The sequence below is a fragment of the Jaculus jaculus genome, chromosome 1 (assembly GCF_020740685.1).
Source record: "Jaculus jaculus isolate mJacJac1 chromosome 1, mJacJac1.mat.Y.cur, whole genome shotgun sequence".
In the NCBI taxonomy this organism is placed as follows: Eukaryota; Metazoa; Chordata; class Mammalia; order Rodentia; family Dipodidae; genus Jaculus; species Jaculus jaculus.
Window position 1 is genome coordinate 121,626,652 of NC_059102.1, and position 22,054 is coordinate 121,648,705.

The 22,054-nt window shown below is 38.5% G+C and overlaps 1 protein-coding gene across 1 annotated transcript in view; it reads right to left on the reverse strand.

The window, feature by feature from the left end:
• The window catches only part of Svep1 (sushi, von Willebrand factor type A, EGF and pentraxin domain containing 1), a 201,648-nt gene that overhangs the window by 65,687 nt on the left and 113,907 nt on the right, over positions 1-22,054 (reverse strand). The window contains exons 20-27 of the mRNA XM_045146479.1: positions 21,806-21,897; positions 20,256-20,352; positions 18,564-18,677; positions 13,691-13,804; positions 12,884-13,085; positions 9,826-9,983; positions 7,857-8,058; positions 6,920-7,095 (exon numbers count right to left, since the gene is read on the reverse strand). Coding sequence (XP_045002414.1) covers positions 6,920-7,095; positions 7,857-8,058; positions 9,826-9,983; positions 12,884-13,085; positions 13,691-13,804; positions 18,564-18,677; positions 20,256-20,352; positions 21,806-21,897 — 1,155 coding nt within the window. The remainder of the gene's footprint in view (positions 1-6,919; positions 7,096-7,856; positions 8,059-9,825; positions 9,984-12,883; positions 13,086-13,690; positions 13,805-18,563; positions 18,678-20,255; positions 20,353-21,805; positions 21,898-22,054) is intronic.

Here is a 22,054-nt window from a genome sequence, read left to right on the forward strand (position 1 = left end):
CTGTCTCTGTCCCTAGCACTGTGATTAAAGACATTAGCCACCATGGCTTTAACATGGGTGCTTTCACATGGTGCGAGAGGTCCTCATGCTTGTATAGTGAATGCTTTACTGACTGCCTGACTGACTGATGCATTTCCCTAGCCTCTACGTGTTCTTTGTTTATCAATAAAAGATAAGAAATATCAGAATATCAGAAAAGAAACCACCACCCCAATTCACCTGATAATGTCACTTCCTGTTGACTCTCCTTAATGTCTCCTAATTTACTGGAGAAGTGTGCATTCCTGTGGGAATACACAATTGTATTACAGTAAGATAATATTTTAGCATCTTTCTCCATCATATCTTCTTTTTTTTCTCCATACACACTGTGCTACAAATGATAAGGATCTGCCAATCTCTCCTTCTCACACAAATCCATTTACAGATGTCTGCCTCTGCACTCACAGTGCCTTCCATCCCCAATACCTTTCCCCTTCTTCCTGCCCAGCCAGCTCTGACTCAGCCCTCCAGACCCGCCAGCCCAATTCAGCACATGCTTTTGAAGCTCTAATGGCATGTTGCAAGCAAATGGAGATGCTGGGGTTACAGATGTGACAACAGAGCTGAGGCTGTTTTCTGCCCCTAAGAGATTATAATTCCAAGAGAAAATACATACATGTAACACTTTTTAATAGTGTGGTGAATATAACAATGGAGGTGTATTGCATAGAAGAATGCAGAGACAATGCAAAAGAGAAAGAGAGAGAGAGGGAGAAAGAGAGAGAGAGAGAGAGAGAGAGAGAGAGAGAGAGAGAGAGAGAGAGAGAGAGAGAGAATGCGGGGATCAGTAATGCCTAAATTAGAGTTGATCTAATGTGGAAGGAAGATATAAAATTTCTAAGCAAAGGGGTAAAACATGGGCTGGAGAGATGGCTTATTGGCTAAGGCACTTGCCTGCAAAGTCTAAGGACCCAGGATTGATTTCTCAGTATCCACGTAAGCCAGATGCAAAAGGTGGCACATGTGACTGGAAGTTGTTTGCAGTGGCTGGGAGCCCTGGTGTGCCCATTCTTTCTCTCTACCTGCCTCTTTCTCAAATCTTTCTATCTCCCTCTCCCCTCTCTCAAATACATAAATAAATTAAATATTTAAAAAATATGAAAAGGAGTAAAGTACAAGAAGGAATATAGCACTGTGGTGTGGGGAATGGAGCTGAGGTTGTTGAACTACAGCCTCCTGGATCCCTCCACTACTTCTGTGGACTTTTGTTTATAATTGGCCCACACCAGCCACATGTGCGGACATGGATCTATGTACTAATATAAGGAGAAAAGGTAGAGGAGGCAAAGAGATGGGTACAGTTACAAGTCAGAGGAGTTAGGCTTTGGCAATGCAACTTGAGAGAGTCCTTTCAACTTTTATGAGCCTCTCTCTTCCTGAAGAAGAAGTTTGGGTGTATCTAGTGGCTTTCTGTTCAATTTTATAAAGGGGCAAATGTTGATAGAACATGCTATTTTAAATTTATCGAATGATTTTATCAACACCTTATCAGTCTTGTCCCAATTCATAAGATAATCATGACTTTCAAAAGCTACTTCTATATACATTTCCCAACATTCCCACCCGGCATGACTTGTGCAGTGTTATTGGGTCTGTCTGTTTTCATTCCCTCTTTCTCTAAGTTAATGTTCCCAATATATTCCCTTACAAATTGTCTTCTGTTTAATTTCACTGAACTCCGTGAATTTCCTCTTTTCCCTCTCATCATAACACAAGCAAGTATCGTTATTTATACAGTTCTAGCTTCCCCATGAGGCTGCCATTTCTACAATCTCAAGACCCAGGCTGCCCTGTTAGCTGAGTTTGGGCACACAGTTATTGTGTGGATACTTGTGAGAGGACCTGCGTGTGTTTCACCCATGCCTTCAATCACTCTTAGGTTAAGATAGGCTGCTTCTCCTTTTTCATTTATCCAAAGTTCCTTTCCCAGTGGAGGCACAGCAAATGCTCCACATCATTCTAGTAACAATGCTCAGTGGCCTCCCTATACTGGGGCATCCTTTGTTCACTGCTGGTAAGAGACTTCTTGGTTGCTTAAGGTGTTGAAGGCTTTTCACACATCCCCTGTTGCTTCATTCTGACCATGCCAGGATATCCAAGGTATCTCTTCTGTCTAAAACATCCATCTTTAAGCCCAACAGTGACTAATTATTAATTCTGGAATGAAAAATCTTCACCCTTAACATGCCTACAGGTTTTGTGGTTTTTGTTTTTTTTTTCCCCACGACCTTGTGCTGTAGCCACACACAATGCTTATCATGTTCAGTCTGCATTCCACAATCATTTGTTGATTTTCCTTTAGCATTTGCAATGAGGGGGGCATTCCTTCACTAGTCAATGCACACATATCCTTGAGATTAAGCTCGGCTATCTCTGCAGCCTTCAGTGTGCATCAAGTCCTCATTCTACATCAGCTCCTTGACTATGAACTTCGTGGAATGGTGTCTCATTCCTCCATCGTGCTTGAAGCCACACGTCATTTAGGGTGATTATGGGGTTCATATCTCATTCTCCAACCACAGCAAAAACTTGGGGAGAGCTGGGATCATGTGAATCTTGCTCACCATTGAATACCCAGGCCTTATACAGATGCCTGCCTCCCTAGTGGGTGCTCACTATATATTTTCTTTTATTATTATTTGTTTTTGTGTATGTGTGGCACATGGGGAACACTTTGCTGTGCTTTTCCTCTCTTTCCATCTTCTTTTTGAAAGAAAAAGTCTCCCTTGCTCTTTCTGTTGGGGTGTGTGTGTGTACCAGTTTAGCTGAGCATACCAGCCTAGCTGGTCTGAGAGCATCTCCTGGCGCTTCCTCCCATTGCTATGGGTGTGGCAGGATTCCAGAAAAAAAGAAATGTGCCACTTGACATCTGGCTTTATGTGGGTGCTGAGGAATCAAACTTGGGATGGCAGGCTTGTAAGGAAGTGCCTCTAACTTCTGAGCCGCTCCCTGGTCCTGTTTTCTATATTCACAAATGAATTAACTTCAGTTTGAGTTCCATGGACCTTAGTATAAAAGTAAGTACAGATTTCTAAAATATAAAACAAGATCCATGTTGAGGTTTTGGAAAGGCATTACAACACATTTCCATGGATATTCATCTTCCTTGTATTATATATATTAATATGCTTATCGTAGCTCAGTACAACATACTTCTAGAATATGTTAGCCAATTTAGTATTTTAAATTATTCTTATTTAATTTCCTTTTACCCAGACACCATGTTTAAATAATACAAGCATGAGGAAGGTTTTAAAATGTCAAGGATATAATTCTTCTATTTATTAACTCACATGTATCAAATTCATTGCCATGTAATACTTTTGCATTTTTCAGTTCATAGCTTCCTGAATATTGACTTATTATATTTGAGACAGTATCTCAAATCCCAAACTTGTCTGAGACTTGCTATGTAGCAGAGAATGACACTGAATGTTTGATTCTCTTGTCTCTACCTCCCAAGTGCTGGGATTACAGGTGTGGTGACAGGATCAAATCCAGTGTGGTATACATTTCATATAAGTACTTTATATAAAATTAAATGATATGTGTAAAATTTTATGCAAAAATGCTTAAAAATAAGTGGTAAGTACATTACTTAAAAAGTCATGGATGTAATTCTTCTATTTATTAACTCACACGTAACCAACTGTGCTACATCCTCAGCCTTAAATATTTATCTTAAAGAACTATATAGTTGACTTTTTTCATGAAAAGTTTTTCTTTCACCATCTCTTATGAGGGATACTTTTGCTGGGTAAAGTGGCTTGGGTTGGAAGCCATAGTTTTTCAGACTTTGAAGTGTTTTATTCTAGGCCCTTTTGGCTTTCAGGGTTTCCTTTGAGAAATCTGATGTTATCCTAATGGGATTGCCTTTGTATGTTGTGAATTGCTTCTCTCTTGCTGCTTTTAACACACTCTGTTTTCAATGTTAAGGGTTTTAGCTATGATATGTCTTGGAGAGTTTCTTCTTTGGTTCTGCCTGTTTGGTGTTTTGTGGGCTTCTTGTATCTGGATAGGTCTCTGTTTTGCAAGATTTGGAAAACTTTCTTCAATAATTTTGTTGTGTATGTTTTCTATGCTTCTGGTCTGGATTTCCTCTCCTTGTGGTATGCCCATGATCTGGATTTGGTCATTTTAGAGTAGTGCCCTTGTATTCTGTTCACTTGATTTTTGAATGTAGCAAAGCTTTTGGCCTCCCAAACAATTTCTTCTGTCTTATTTTCCAGGTCAGAGGTTCTGTCTTCCACATGAGTAACTCTGTTAGTGAGTGGTTATAGAGAGGTTTTCATAAATTCTGTTTAATTTTTGTTGTCTGTTGTATTGTTTTGTATAATGTCCATCCCTTTTTTGAAGTATGATTTCAATTCAAATTCTGATTTTCTTGATGCTTCCTGTAGTTCACTCTTGCATTTGAGCAAGTCTTCATTAAGCTTAATCAACTGGTTGTTGAGGTCTTCCATTTCTTGACTTATCTTCAATTTATCCATATCTCTTTGGAGGACTCTAACGTTTTCTTCCATTAACTTAAGCTTACTGTCAAAAGCTGAATGCTGTAGGAGATGATTCTGTTCAATTTCATTGATATGACTGTTGGTTCATTGATAGTTAGTTTCAAGTTCAGTGATTTTTTTTTTTTTTTTTTTTTTTTTACCAGGGTCTCATTGGTTGTTGTGACTTCAATGGGATCTCATGAAGATAAAAACCTTTCACATAGACAAACATACTCTAAGCAGAGCCAATAGATTACCCACTGAATGGGAGAAAATCTTTGCCAGCTATAACACTGACATAAGCCTAACATCTAGAATCTATGAAGAACTCAAAAACTAAACAATAAAAAAAAAAAAATCAAACAACCCACTCCATAAGTGGGGCAGAGAACCAAATAGGAAGTTCTCAGAGGAAGAATTACAAAACTTAAGAAAATGTTCAACACATTGAAATTTGTAGAAAAATGGTTGAACTTGGAACAGATCATTTTGCATGAATTCACAAAATCACCGAAAAACAATCGTCACATGATCTCACTGATGTGAAGTTCCTAACCTGGATTAGCCCAAGTTGATGACATAATTGAAGAGCATCTTGAGGCTTGGACCATATGGAGGGTAGGACTTGAGGGAAGAGAAAAGGAGTGGGGGAAACAAAATCTGAACCCAAATTGAAGTGGTACCATATAATCCTATATCCTGGAAATCAGACTAAAAGGTGGAACCCTCAAGCAAACCTTAGAGGGAGCACCTGAATCGAAGGGACATGGAGAGAGTGAGATGAAACCTAACCTCAAATTTCTCCTGTTTCTCTTTCTTCTCTGGCTTTTTCTTTTTTCCCTTTCCCTTGGTGTTGGCCTATAATTCCTTGTACCAGGATGTGGTCTACATCCACAATGTGCTGTTGATCAGAGAGATCTACTAGGTCTCCTAAAACAAACATGACAGATTCTGTCAGAGCACTTAATTACCCACCAGAGGTTAATGCTAAGATCCTACTGCTGAAGACACCAATCTCTGCTGGCACGGACCATGGAGAGACCTGACTGTAATCCAGAGGAGATCCAGTCCTCAGATAATAGCCCATCTAGTGCTGGAAGGTGCTACATGAGCCACCAGGGGAATGTGGCCAACATCTGTCCAAGCAACTCAAAGTCTAAGTGACTCAGAAACAAACAACCTGACATGATGCTCACACAAGTGCAGTAGTGGCACACAGTCATGGTAGGTAACCAACTTCTCTTGGATTGGCTAACAGATCTGCTTAGTGGAGAGGAAACTATATCTGGAACTGGGAAACAAGTCAGAATCATATCCAGACAATGATTCTGCTTTCCATTATCAAGCTCCCACTAACCTTACACTACAATAGTGTCTAAACCCTTATAATTCTCTCTAAATTAATAATGGTTATCCCATTTAACTGGTGCTGACTTCACTCTCCATTGGAGAAGCTGCTTCTCTTTTTCAGATGGGAACTGGACTTGAGTTGATAAATGACCCAGCACACTGCACCCTGGCCCCAGCTGAAACCACAGAGGAATTAGGGAAATTATAATGCTGCTCTCTTAGTTAAGCTGATATCAGCACAAAGGTGATGGAGAAAGATACTGAGGACACTCAACACCTACCAAACCAGACATCTAGATGCTCCTAATTGCCCATAACTGAAGTAGACTTAAAAATGCTCCCAGCATGGCTCAGGGAATTTTGCGGAAGTGGGGGCAGAGAGATTGTTAGAGCCACAAGTTGGGACATTTTGCACAGAGACATTGCCTCTCCCCCATAACTGATTGCTGCCCCAATAATGCATGACCCACAATTCCCCTGGGGTTGATGTGCATCCCCAATGAGGAAGGCCTGTTCAGAAAAGGTGTAGGGAGGAAGGAAAGGATGATATCAACATGTTGTGTTTACATACAAAATATGTCCTTATCTAATAATAAAAAAAATGAAATAAAAGGAAAAAAAAGAACTTTTAGATAAAATACTGAATTCTATTTGAAAAGATGGAAAACTGTTATCAGTGGTCCAGCCTATATACTTATATCCCCAAACAGACAGAAAGCCCCTAACACAAACAAATAAGTAGTAAAGCAGAACACATTCACAGTTCATCTCCTCCTTCCAAGACAGTTTAGCAACCACATGTCAGCTCGGTTCTGTCTTAAAGTCACAAAGAAATCTCTTACAGAGCCACACAGTTCATCTAAGAAAACACTCTACTAGCTCACAGTCCAAATGCTCGGCAACTGGCGAGTGAGAGGCACAAGTGTAGATCTCTGTCTGAAAGCATGGACAACAAAGCTCATGACCTTGATGCTCACGTGAGCTCCACCTCCTCTAGAGTCTGACAGAAATACACCCCGTTTGCCAAGACATACCAGGTATGGCTGTGCCGACAGAGAGGCCAGTTCCGCTGTCAGATAATTTTCCATCAACATAGACTTTCCAGGCTCCACCAGCACTTGTCCAAGTGACTGCGATGTGATGCCAAGCACCATCATTCACGGAGGGACAGTTGGTTATCTTTTCCTTGCCATTCACATACAGAACCCAGCTGTGGAGAGGAAGAGTCCAGGAAACACAGTCATTAGTTATGTGCTGCAATCCTTTTGGGGAGGCACAATACTATTTATTTATTTATTTATTTATTTTTGTGGGTAAAGTATTTTGTGTAAATCCACTAGTGACTTTTCTCCATTTGGTGATATTTTAGAAGCACACTTGATTTAGTAATTGTGCTCAATTCTAGTTTAGCATTTCTCCAACATTGAGGGATGAGAAAATTTCTTAGGATGAGCCAAGACAACAATTGTACAATTTGAGACAATTTACCACCTGGTGACTTTGGAGAGTCAAGGATGAATGAGAGTTAGGCTGAGGAGATTAAGTGTTTGGCATGCAAGCATGAGGACAGGGGCTTGATCCCCAGAACCCATGTAAAATAGTCAGGCTCAGTGGGTTTTAGAAAATGCATTTGTAATCCCAGCACTGCGGTGATGGAGACCAGCAGATCCTTGGGGCTCACTGGCCTGCCAGTTTTGCCTAATTGGTCAGTTCCAGGCCAATGAAAGAATCTGTATTAAAAAAATCCAGACAGCATTTCTGAGGAATGACATGTGAGGTTGCCCTCTGGCCTCCACATGCAAAGACACATGTGTGTGTGCTCACTCTGGCACCTGCACACACACACTCTCATACACATTTTAAGAAAAGAAAGAGAGCTACATAAATGTTGGACTGATATGCTTCCTCTAGGCATTATGCTTCCCAACCCCAAGACCCACTTTCATAGCCCATGTGAGCACTTGTGCTTACCCGTTATAATCAGTCAGGAGGAAGGTATTGTCACTGTCATCCTCAAGAGCATAGGAGATTGGAGTTCCATAGTTGATGGTGTCAGAGGAGTTCATCCAGAATGCACAGGTGATAGCATGGAGCGATGGAAGTACTCCATCAAGCATGACATAGCCATAGATGCCCGAGACCTCAAAATCCAGGTTAAAACCTGCAGACTGTTCTGCAACAAACAAGGAAATGTGCAGAATGTGGTACTGGTTTCCAATGGTCTCAAGTAAGCAGCAGGTAAGAGGCTCTCAGTGTCAAAGAAGTTAATGTTCTATAAATACAATGACTTGAGAAGCAATTTCAAAATTAAACACAGGTTATTTGCAAAATACATGTACATTCTTAAATAAAATAAATAGTGAATATATAAGAGAGGGCAAGGGGCTGGAGAGAGAGCTACGCAGTTAAGGTGTTTGCCTGCAAAGCCTAAAGACCTGGGTTTGATTCCCTAGTACCCACATAAAGCCGGATGCACAAAATGGTGCATGTGTCTGGAGTTTGTTTGCAGTGGCTAGAGGCCCTGGTGGATCCATTCTATCTCTTTCTCTGTCTCTGTGTGTCTCTGTCTGATTATACATAAATAACTTTAAAACAAGAAAGGGCAAAACCTCAATTGTAAGAGGGAGCAGAGTAAGAGGAAAAAAACATAGAATTAGAGTGTTATAGTAGCTGAGAGAAGGGTGGAGAGATTGCTTAGGGGTTAAGATGATTGCCTGTGAAGCCTGAGGACCCATATTCGATTCTCCAATACCCATGCAAACCAGATGCACAAGGTGGTGAGTATGGCTGGAATTTGTTTGCAGTGGCTGTAGACCCTGGTATACCCATTCTCTCACTGTTTGTCTCTCATAAATAAATAAGACATATTTTTAAAAGGTTGAGAGAAGGCACAGCAGATGTTTATGCCGATGAGAAAGACTCAGAGGAGAGGAAGGGTTTGGTGTTGCTGGAGAGTACAGGCAGTAACTCAAGGGCAATGTCTGACCCTGCTCAGGGCTCCAGGTCTTCCCTAGTTCATGAACAATTCCACTCTGATCCAAACCTACAAAACCTACTCAATGAAACACAAGTCTGTCAGCTATAAGACCTCAGTTTTCTGCAGAGCAATTTAGCACTGGTCTACTGATTCTCTCACATGTCCATAAACTCTCATGGTCTAAGTTAAGTAGCTTTTCAAAGAATCCTTTCTAAACATGCTGAAGAAGTGATGATTAACGCTTACAAAACCTCAGAAAAGAGTAAAAAGTGGTTTTGTTCATTCATTGGCTTGAGTTCTATTGCATAGCATGGTAAATATGTTAATACTGTAATGATATGTTTCAAAACTGCTAAGATAGTACATTTCAAGTGTTCTCACCAAAAACAATGTTAAGCATTTGAGGCAATGGATGTGTTAACTAAATTGATTTAAATAGTGCACACTGTATTCATAAATTCACTTTACACCACGTAAATATACACAATTATAGATGGTCAACTTTCAACTTTAAAAATAGTATTAAAATGAACAAGACTGAAAAAAAAAAAAAAAGGGAAGGGGTAGGTGTGGTAGTACATACATTTAATCCCAGGAGGGAGAATTAGGAGGATCACTGTGAGTTCAAGGCCACCCTGAGACCATACTGAAAACAAAAACAAAAACAAAACAAAACAAAAGAGTAACGGGAAGAGTAGGGAAAGGAGGAGAGCAGGATGAAGAGATACGGGGGATTTCCTTCATTTTCCCTTTGTATTTCTAAGGTGCAGTTTCCTCATCTGTGTGCTACTTAGGGTTACTGACAACAGCACCTCCTGTATTGGATGAGTATGAGGACTGAGAAAGTATAAACACCTAGCATAGCCCTTGGCATGTAGGCAGTACTCAGTACAGATGAAAATTGACAGTGTTATTCTGTTACCATTTTTAGTTTTTTAATAATCATATTAAGTTCATATATACCTGTTTCACACCTGCTGCCTGAAAATCCCGGGTGGCATTTACAACTGTATGAGTTTAGTTGATCTATACATGTGGCCTGATTTCTACATGGGTTGGACTGGCATTCATTGATGTTCAACTCACAGTGTGGCCCTGTGAATCCTGGTACACACTGGCACCTAAAAAGAAACAAAATGCTGTAGCAATCAGAACAGTTATAGGAAGCCATTAGAGGAAATCTCTCATTTATGATAACTTGGTCTCAGAGGACTCTGAATATTGATATGGCAAAGCCTATTTCCTACATCAAAATTGTGCTTTAATTATTAGCTACATTTTTCTGTTCACCTGATAATAAATCTATTTAAAATAATATGTATTAGAGATGTAGTAGAAAAATAAGAAAAGTACTTTCAGCCCGGGTGAAATATTATTTACCTGTTGTAGGTTTTCTCCCCGTAGACGTTCATAGGATAATATAAACAAGTATGGATATCATTCTATAACCTTTATGTATATCTTTACAGCAATGAGATATTTTTCTTTCTCCTATTTCATGATAAGTTAAAATGGGTCAAAAAGGTTGATTGTGTTTGTGTGGGTGCATCAGGTGCTAGTGGCAGAGGTTGTCATAAGTGTCTTCCTCAACTGCTGCCTGTCTTAGTCTTTGAGATAGGGTTTTTCATGAGCGTGGAGGTCACCAATTTGGCTAGACTAGTGAACCAGCAAGCCCAGGGAATTCTCCTCTCTCTGACTCCCCAGAGCTGGAATTACAGGTGTGCACCACGGAGTCTAGCATATTCTTTGAGTACTAGGGATCCAAACTCAAGTCCTCATGCTTGCACACTAAGCACTTTACCAATTGGGTTGTCTCTCCAACCCCTGGTTAAGTAATTTGATTAAGACCTGTTGTTTCTGACTGGTAGAGCAGGATTTTCAACTTTGTTCTTACTCTGAGTGTTGGTCTTTGTGGTATACAACAAATTGTTTACACCCACAGGAATGAAGAATGCATCTGATAATAACAAATATTAACCAGGATGTTTGGAAATAGGAAATCTAGAGATAGCAAGTAGAATTGCAATTTGATATTGTCAAGAGAAGGCAAGAGCTTTCATTCTTAGAATTCCATTTACCCATTTCCTATTATCTGTTCTAGAAGACTACTGCACAAGGTACGTGTGAACCTAGTAACCAGTATTCATGGCAGCATTATTTTAATGGTAAGAATAGGAAATTAAGGCAAGATTTAATCATGTAATGGGACACTAAGCAATAGCTGAATGAATAAACCACAGCCAGATGTATCAACATTCAATACCTGCAATTACAAAAGGATATCAATGTAATATGATATCACTTATCTAACAAGTAAGTACAAATATAATTTATAGAAGTGATGTATGTATAATATGTAAACCCTAAATAAGTAAATAAGAAAGACATATGCCTATTTCAAGATAGTGGTTATCAGTGAGAAAGCTGTGTGCATGTGTGTGTGTGTATGTACCCCAACTCTATTTTATACAAAATATATGAATCAGGGCTGAAGAGATGGCTTAGCATTTAAGGTGCTTGCCTGCAAAGCCTATAAGGATTTATGTTCAACTCTCCAGGTCCCTTACACAAAGGTGTAAGAGTGCACATGTGTACAAGATGGCACATGCATCTAGAGTTCAATTACAGTGGCTGGAGGCCCTGGCACACCAATTCTCAATCTCTCTCTCTCTTCCTGATAAAAAATATATATGAATCAAATTTGGCAACATACTAAGAGTTGATAACCAGCTATGGATGCATCCTTTTAATATTCTTTGCAATTCTGTGTGATTGAAATATTTGTAACTAGAGGAATAACATTAGCACAGATTCATATGGAGATGTCTTTGATATTGAACTAAGTAAAGATGACCAACATGGATAAATGGTAATTAGAGAATTTAAAGGGGATTCTGAGTTGAAAGTGTGGGATCATCTTTACTGGGTTTCTGCATTTTCTGGTAAGTATATTTCAGATAAAATTTTGCTCAACTTCATCTCACCTTACATGTTTGATATCATTACAACACTACCAGTTGCTCAGCCATGAAATATGTTCATTCTGTCCACAGTCTACATCATTCTGAATTTTATCTTTTTCTTTCCTGCAATTAGCATTTAGATTAATTTGATATTCTTCCAACTTTTTTGAAGCCTGGAGAGAATTTAGAACATTTGTTCATTTGGAAATTTGTCACTGTGTGTCGTTAGGTGCTGGAAAATGTAACACCCCCATGAGAAAACACTGCTGTATTGATAAGACCTCATGACTATAAATCATGGATGGTAAATCTATATGTGTACAGAGTCAGTGTGATTTTGTGAACAGTTCTGCTTCTTTTTTTTTTTAATCTTCTATGGTTTGAATATAAACTGTTCCTCATAGGCTCATGTTTCACTAAGAGTTTGAGCCTTTAGTCCCCAGTTGGTGGCACAACTTGGGAAGGTTATGAAACATTTAAGAGATGGAACCTTGCTAGAAGAAGTATATCATTGGGGGTAGAACCTGAGGCTTTATAGCCCAGCCACATTTCCCTTTTATCTTCCTGTTCCTGACTCCATTCTTTCCCTGACATTAAACTTCTATTCAATGCTGTAAGTCAAAAAATAAACCTTCCCTTCCTTAAGTTGTTTCTGGTCAGGTCTTCATACACAGAAATGAGAAAGTGGCTGATATACCTAGTGTAAAAACTTCAGCTAGAATGTAAAAACATTTGAAATATGGGTTGCTTTTGTGTACTTGAATTATATATCCTTTCATTTTGTTATGAACTCCTAAGTTTACAGCAGAAGTTACCAAACCTGGCTAGGCATCAGAATCATATAGCAACTTCCAACATCATAGTTGCCTTCTTAAAAGCTGTAGCCTCACCTCCAGGCTGCCTTTCCTCAAGTGGCATTGAGATTGTATTGCATCTATCCTTGGGTCAGCAGATGAGGAGTACTGCCTTGAGGACTTTCAGTTAATGCTTCATAAGGCTTGTACAATGACACAATGGTCAAGAAGATAGAAAGTGGAAGTCCAGACTTGGCCTTTTACCTGAAGCTGTTGGCACCATCCTTACAAGTGGCTCCATTTTGACACGGCTGACTGAGACACTCATCCACGTTTTTCTCACACCGGGTACCCAAAAATCCAGGTGGACATTTGCACAAGAACCTTCCAACTTGGTCTTCACAGGCTCCATTGTTTAAGCATGGGCTTGATTGACATTCATTGACTTTTGTTTCACAGTGTAGGCCTGAGGATGAGTGAGGATGCGAATGATCTTTAATGATTGCCCCCGTGGGAAACATGAGTATTGGCTTCTTGGAGGAAACTAGGCCTAAATGAGTAGGAGAGAGATTGCCTTGCTACTTGCCAATTAAACCTACTCAAAATCAATTTTACAATGAACAATGGCTTTTGTGAGCCATTTTAGGACTCTATATTTTTGACAATCTTCTCTCTTATCTTCTTTCTAAATCTAAGATTAGTAATAGGTATCCAGTTGAGATAATGTCAAAAATGATAATTAGTAAACTTAGTTTAATTTTTTCCTGTTTCTTTGACCTTGTCTTTTTCCTTCACTAGCCATTTTCTTTCTTAGGCTACTACCCTATCAATTAAGTATACATTTTTATGTATTATTTTCCATGAACTTTTAATATTCATTTGTTATAAATATTGTTCACATTATTTGTCTTCAATTTTTCCTAAAAGTTTGTCTTGACACACACATGAATCTACCTAACAGTATGTTCCTAAAATCCAAGAATAACATTTATATTTTATGTCAGTAAATGTACTAATTTTAATGGATTCACAGACTCTCAAGTCAAAGGAGAAAGAATGGCAACGTCTTACCACTATATCCTCTCATACACACACAGCGATAGCCAGCCAGACCATCAATGCAGGTTCCTTTATTTAAACAAGGACTGGAGTTACACTCATTTATATTTTCTTCACATATTTGACCTGAAAAGAAATGCACAATCTTTAGGCTAGAAAAAAACCTGAAAAGACTTTAAGACCAACAGAGTTCAAGCAAGTTGTCCGGGTGCATTAATGAAGCAACTAGAAATCATGGCTACTATAGTTGTAGAGTATTTTGCTCACTGACAAACACACTGAGACACAAACTTCTCTTGTAGGGCTGGAGGGGGCTTAACAGTTAAGGTACTTGTCTGCAAAGCCAAAGTATTCAGGTTCGGTTCTCCAGGACCCGTGTAAGCCAGATTCACAGTACAGCATGCATCTGGAGTTTGTTTGCAATGGCTAGAGGCCCTGGTGCACCCATTCTCTCTCTCTCTCTCTCTCTCTCTCTCTCTCTAATAAATAAAAATAAATACAAAAAAATTTCCTGCATGCTTTGAATAGCAAAAGAAAAAAAAAAAAGGCTGGAAAGATGGCTTAGTGATTCAGGGGCTTGCCTACAAAGCCAAAGGACCCTTGTTCGCTGTCCCAGTGCACAGGTAAAGCCAGACACACAAGGTGGTGCACCCATTCACTCTCCCTCCCAACTACCCCACTCTCTCATAAATAATAAAATAAATAAATAAATGAACGAATTAAATATATAAAAACTTATCAAATTGCCAGAAACTTAACCTGCTTTGATACAATGGAAATAAACATTATGAACATCTGGCAATTTTCTTCAGTGTGACTATTAAAAATATTTTATTTAGTTATAAGAGAAAGAAGGAGAGAGAGAGAGAGAGGGATAGAGAGAGAGAGAATGGGCATGCTAGGGTCTCTAGCCACTGCAAACGAACTCCAGATGCATGTCCATCTTGGGCATCTGGCTTACGTGGGTCCTGGGGAATCAAATCTGGCTCCTCAGGCTACGAAGACAAGTGTCTTAACTGCTAGGCCATCTCCCCAGACTTCTTCCTTGCGATTTTGCATCGAACTGTTTTCATACGTTATTTATTCACTAAGTATTGATATTTTCTAAGTTTATTCCTTTTATGACTAACAGCAACAGAAAAATGTTGACATAAATTATGGAAGAAATATATTGAATTAAGAAAATAAGGCCTTTTGTTCTGTAAGCAGTCAGACTTCTGTGCAGCTTGCCCATGTTCTGTATCAATGCAATTTGAGAATGACTGAGGTCATTTGTATCCTTTCTTCCACACGCCTAGAAGGAGACCCAAAGGGATCTGTGACATTTGCCAAGGACAGGCATAGAGATGAGTCTAGAACCATAAACCTTCAAACTCCAGTGCATATGTGCTTGAAGAGTTGGGGAAGCTTAGGTTCATGACATACATGGAATGATATACCACATACCTAAAATTTTTTGTAGCTTGTCATGTAAAATGTGCTAAAAGGAAATTTCAGAGTTAGTTTTTTTTTAAACTTTTTTGTTTATTTTTCTATTTATTTGAGAGCGACAGACATAGAAAGAGGCAGACACAGAGAGACAGAGAGAATGGCACACCAGGGCCTCCAGCCACTGCAAATGAACTCCAGACGCGTGCGCCCCCTTGTGCATCTGGCTAACGTGGGTCCTGGGGAATTGAGCCTCAAACCAGGGTCCTTAGGCTTCAAAGGCAAGTGCTTAACAGCTAAGTCAAGAGTTAGTTTTTGAGAATATTAAGTCTAACAAATCTAAACTTTCATGTGTACTTTTATTGTGAAATTGCACAGTAAACTTTGTAGTAAATAACATGGTGCATCTGATGTCAAATACATATTATTTAGGAGCTTGGATCTATTTTTCTCATGGTTATGTCTGCCATTCTGTTCACAAACTTTTAGGTTTCAACCTGAGTGATAGCAACATGATACTTTGAATTGTTGGAAAAGAACTGTACGGCTGAGTTGCACCATTTTTATACTGCATGTGGGAAGGGTATCATAGGGGCATGGCAAAGAGAGAAGAGAAAGCACAGGAAATGAAATTGCAAGAAATTTGTCTTTGAGCACACCTCCTGAGGGCTGCTATCAAACATGAAAAATCTCTTCAGTTAGCCTCAGAGCATGTGTGCCTCTTGCAGTATCAGCTGAATTCAAGATGCATGTGACATGTCCCCTAAATGAAACTACCCACTTTAATTAATATTCATAAGACAAAATTATCTCTCTCCTGGTTGGAGGAAAAATAGGCATATTGCAAAACAACATGCCTAACCACCCCACTTGATTGTTGATTTGAAGACTCTTCAGTGCTATTTTCATTGATTAAATTCCAGACAAAATTTATCTCCTTTTAACTTAAAACACACACAGCTCTTACCTCAAAGGGAGTAAAACATTGTTTATTCTTGAGCCAAATATGAGTGGCCCAGGAATACAGATTTGGGTTATCCCAAATTTTATGTTCCACTGTGGTCAGAATTTTTTAACATTATTATAGTTACAACACAAAAGAAGTTATAAACCAGGATACTTTTCAAATACATCAAGTAGGTGAGTTATAGCAAAATGGTAAATCTGCATTGGCTTTCAGCTGCTATATGACAATATAAAGATGGTGGTCTGTCAGTGCATTCCAAAAAGGCTTCACCTGACCATTTGGCAGTCACAAGGATGTTAGTTCAGACACAGAAGTGGGCAATAAATAGCTGTTAAGGGTCAAAAGAGCCCAAGATAATTTGGCTGTGGACCTTCAACATTCTAATCTCTCTACATTAAAATTCTAGGATGTGGTAGTTTGAATGTTTGGCCCTATAGACTCAGGTGTTTAACTAAAATTGAGCGTGCAACTTGAGCCCCTACTAGGGAGATATCTGCTACAGGGCTACGTCATTTTGGGAACAGAACAGGAAGTCCAGCCCAAAGGGGTGTCTGCGGGGCAGATCTTAAGTCCAGCCCTAAGGTGGGTGGTGAGCAGTTTTAAGCTCTGGTGGTTCATGCTGGCTGGCTGTTTGATGGTATCTCCCTGCTTGGATATATGGAAATGAGCCAATTTCTTCCATCATGGAATTTGTAAGCCTGAAATAAACCCATTTCTCTTATAAGCTGCTTTTGGTCAGGCATTTCTTCAGCAATATGAAGCTGACTTCAGCACAGGGTATTTGAGGGAGGCACAGAACTTTAGTTTATACTTGTCATATGACTAAGATTAAGATTTTTTTCGTGGATTCCAGACAGACAAAATATGAGCTGGTTCAAATTATTGTCACTGTAAATTATAATGCTAACTTCTTATTTTACTATGAAAACTGTTTTCATGATAAAGTTGTTAGAATCTGGTTTCTATGAAATGTTGTGATGGTTTCATTGAATGCATTAAATATAGAAAATCATATACCCATATGAATATACTGAAATATGTTTTTACTATAATAATAATTTCATGAATTAGATACAGTGCTAGATTATTTAAGATGAATGATCTCCACTCCATAATGGTATAATGAGGTTGTTGACACAAGATCATAAATCATACTTATTTTATGAGAATATATTATCAATATTAGAATAAACATAATGTGATTAGACAAGGGAACCTAACGGTCAGGTCAATGTTTCTGAATTTTTTTTAGGGAGGATGCTGAAGGCTGTAACTCTCTGACTTAAGACACACACTTCATATTGAGACAGTTTAGCAAACTGAAAGTGCGTAAAGATGAAAATGTCCTTGAGCCTGTAGGGGGAGAGGTGGTTCTTCCTTCTCTAATCTCCATAAATGAGTCCTTGCAGCCTCCACTTTGCTGGAGGCCAAAAACATCAGAAGGCTCTGGTCATTCCCTATCTGTTCTTCCAGAAAGAGTTCTTCCTTTCCTGAAAGATATAATTACTCCCTTCCAAGTAGGATAATCCCCTTTCCTAGGAATATAAATAGGTTTATTCCCTTTTCTGAAAACCTGGCTGTGCTTGACACCTGAGATGGGGTCTAGACTGACCAACTCAGCCCCTATCCAGTAAATGCAAATAAAAGACCCCAATATGAGTCTCTGGGCAGGCATTTCCATTCCCAGGAGTCCCCTTTTGCCCCCTAGCAGCAGCTCTGTTTTCTTTTTTTCTTCTCTTTTTTTCCTTCTTCCCTTATGTTAAGATTTATAATAAAATCTTCCTAACCTTAATCCTCTCTAGTCTGCAAATGGCACTGGTCAGATTCATACAATGAGAACTCAGAGGCTACTGACTCAGTGGTAGTTTTGTGTGGCCATGAACTTCTGTCATCCTGACTCCCGAGTTATTACCTACCCAAGAGCTAAGAAGAGCCTCATCATTCTCAATTCATAATTTGAATTCCCATATCAATATGTACACTCATTTAAGTTAAAGCAGAAGCAAGTAGATTATAGCAACATAAATGTATAGTTCTTAGTTAGTAATGATTACAAATACATTTACATGCACAGCATCCTGAAGGAAGTACAATTCATAAATAAGGTAAAATGCTGGTAAAGAGTCACATTAGGACCTACTACCTGTCTGATACCCTATGAGGATTTACATATTTCCTATTTTATTTCCTGATTAATTTTTCATATGAAAAACAGATGCAGAGAGGTTTAACAGCTCTAAGTCCACATATGTAGTAGATAAAAAATAGTAGTCAAACAATTTCACACTTCCATATTGCTTTCTCATTCTAATATAATATAATGAAAACAACACTTTCCCAATTTATATAAAAGATACACATGCCTGTTCTGTACATTTGCAATACTTCATTAGCAATCAGAACAATGTAGTTTAAATTCATCTTAGTGAGGAAATCTTAATGATTCCAAGGCTTGTATTATCACACTATGAGATTCCCCCCCCCCCTTACCTGTGTATCCCAATGAGCATTCACAAGTGAATCCCCCAACTTGGTCTTTACACATTCCATTGTTGAGGCAGGGCTGTGAGCTACATTCATTGATATCTGTTTCACACTTCAAGCCTAAAATGCAAACCAAGCACTGAAGGGCAATCAAAGACAGGGAGTAACAGCAACATAACCATAATGATTTCAAGGTAATCATCCCATAATCCACAGTGATGGAGGAGATAAGTCTTTAATGAACATATTATCTGTTTCATGCAGATTTAAGCTCCCTTACTAGACTATGTGGAAGATAGGAAAAGATCTCAGATTAGAAGTAGGCAGCCAGGAGTGAAGCTTGGACATGAACACTGGAACAAGAAATTACATTCATTTCAAAGTGAAAAATATGAAGTCATATATATTTGCTGCCAGCATCACTTGGCTAAGTGAGGGACATGGGGCTAAGTTTTGCCAGATCTGAGCTTGTATGTCAGGACCCTTTTATAGGATTCTCAGACAAGATACATTATTTATCATGTATTGTCAGGACACATTTTTGAAAGAAAAATTCACATACATGAGTCAAGCATAGTACACAGAATGCCAGTATTCTTTATTTTGCATTTTTAAAACATTTTTGGCAGCTTCCATACTTACAGAAAATAAACCATGATAATTCCTAACTTTCCCCTTTACAAATCCGCTCTTCATCATATCCCCTCCCTTTTCCATTAGTCTCTCTTTTATTTTGAAGTCATCATCTTTTCCTCCTATTGTGAGGGTCTTAGGAAGGTAGTTCTGGGCACTGTGATGTCAAGGATATCGAGGCCATTTTCTGCCTGGACAATTGCTTTGTAAGCAGTCCTACTCTTCCTTTGACGCTTACATAGAATGTCAACATTCTTGCTAGCTCTTGGCTGTCTTTTGTTTTCCAATTTTCCTTTTGCTTTATTTTGTGAATTATTTATTTAATTATTATATTATATTAATTATTATATTAATTATTTAATTATTATTATTTAAGTACTGATTCTTCCCATTAAAAACTTTCAAGTTGGTTGCATCATTTTTTTAACAAAGCAAAACAAACTATCTTGAAGAAAACATAATTATTTTACATTAATTGCAATTTTGAGGTATACTTCATTTCCTCCTAAAAATTGTACCAGGACACAGCTGTAATATGAACCAAATTGTAAGTAAGCATAATTGTTACAAAATTTCTACATAGTCAAGTTCAAAGCTATCTTGTTCTCCTAAATCTTGAAACAGAGCAACAAAATCTTAGCTATGAGTGAGAGTTTCCATGATTGTGTAATAAATGAGAAAAACTAGGAATTTGTTTTAAAATGTCATTCTGGACAATTTGTTCTATGTGAGTGTCATGCATATAATTTGTGTTAGAATGGAACCTTGGACATGTCTCTCAGAACTGCATTTCAATTTAAATCATGAATTTGGATATAAAGTTTTCATAATGAGGAGGTTTCTTTTTTCTTCCTCCAAACTATGCAAAAACAAAACAAAGAACCCCAGTACTTGTTAAGGATTATACTTTTGTCAATTACTGGCTTATGTTTTTCAACTCTATTTTTTTCCCATTGAGATGGCTTCATGTCTTTTACATGATGAATGTTTAGTATTCCCAAGTTTTATTCTGCACAGTATAATGATTCATGTAAAATACATTAGCATTGCATTCTTCTATGTTACCTGTATATCCAGGCGGACAGAGACAAATGTAACCACGTCCAAGTTGTTGGCAGGTCCCACTGTTGCGGCAAGGGTTTAAGAAGCATTCATGGAAAACCTACCAGTGGCAGAAAAGACACAAGTCAGAGACAAAACACTCTATCCATTTCAGAGCAGTCCTGCTTAGGGAGCAGAAGGTTGAAATGCTAGTGAGCTGGTTCTTGCTTCCAGGTGAATTCACTCAAGCGAGTTGGACCACTGCCCGAATAACATTGATGCCTACCATATGTGAGTATGAATGCTAAATATTATTCTTTAGCAATACTCTGGTAAACCTGAGTAATGCTCCGAAATCCTGGCTATGTGTTTGACTCCATTAAAGAAGTTTTACAAATAGATGAAGAATCTATTAGATGACTCAGGCCAGCTAAACCAGAATCCTCAGTGTGGAATCCACCATACATTATTATTTAATTGCAATCAGTGGATTCTATCTTGACCCTGTGTGAGGGGCTCCTAAAAATACCTATGTCCAGTGGACTCAGCCTCAAGTATAACATGTAAAGCCTTAGCAAGCCCTTACTTTGGACTGCAGGAAGTTGAAATAGGAAATAGAGTGTCATGCATCTTACAAACACTGAAGGCAATGGAATTCATGATAGTGGGGGTACGGTGAATTCAGGGTAAAAGGAGAATCTATACAACTAAGCAGACAATAGCTTGTCTTAAAAACAAACAAACAAAAAACAACAACAACAACAACAACAAAAAAAACCCAGCCAGGCATGATGGCACATGCCTTTAATCTGCACTTGGGAGGCAGAGGTATGATGATCTTAGTGAGTTCCTGGCCAACTTGAGACTACATAGTGAATTTCAGGTCAGCCTGGGCTAGAGTGAGACTCTACCTCAAAAAAAAAAAAAAAAAAAAAAAGAAAAAGAAAAAAAGAAGAAGGAGAAGAGGAGGAGGAGAAAGATAAAGAGGAAGGAGGTGGAAGAGGAGAAGGAGAAAACACCCAAAACCTCAAGAAATCCAGGGCTGGGAGTATAATTCAGTGACAGAGCATTGCCCTGGGATCGAGAAACAGAAACACACACACACACACAGAGCACGAAGAAATTTGTTTCTGAGTTATTTTTTTCAAACCCGCATACTATTCCAAGAAATGATTTCTTTGCTGGCAAAAATATGTAAATAATTTTGAAATGAAAGTTGTATAATTATGCCACTCAGAACAAGCCTTGGGGCAAACCAAATACCCATTCTCAAAAGATGGGTTATGCTTATGATAAGTGTTGGTTAGTGGATCAAAGCCTGCCTCCCTTATCTACATACTCATGAGCAGACATTTCTGGGAAAAAAAACAAAAACAAAAAACACTTGTTTTCGGTACAGCAGTTTTTGAAGTTCTTATTAAGAGCAAAGCATAACTATGATTATTCCTTTATAGTATTCATGAATCTATATGATTAAATTTTCAAAAATAATAGCTCTCTGTGATGAGTATAATGGAAAATAATTTTCCAAGCATTCCACCAAAGAAAGTTTTGTAGGTAGGAAATTGACTTGCCTGACTGCTGACTTCGTACTTCTTGTGGATATGTCCAGGGGAGGCAAGGGGCTCTATGCTCTCTTCTGCTGCTGAAAAAGTTGAACTAAAACCTAACAAAACAAATAGGCAAATATATCAGTGTGTGGTAGACATGGCTCACATTTTAGACCCTGTCTAAATACTCTGGTTGGGATTCTGATTGTGGAGGGAGCGAAGCCACATAGATTTTGTTTCAGTAACACTAAACAAGAGTCTAGTGATGGGTGG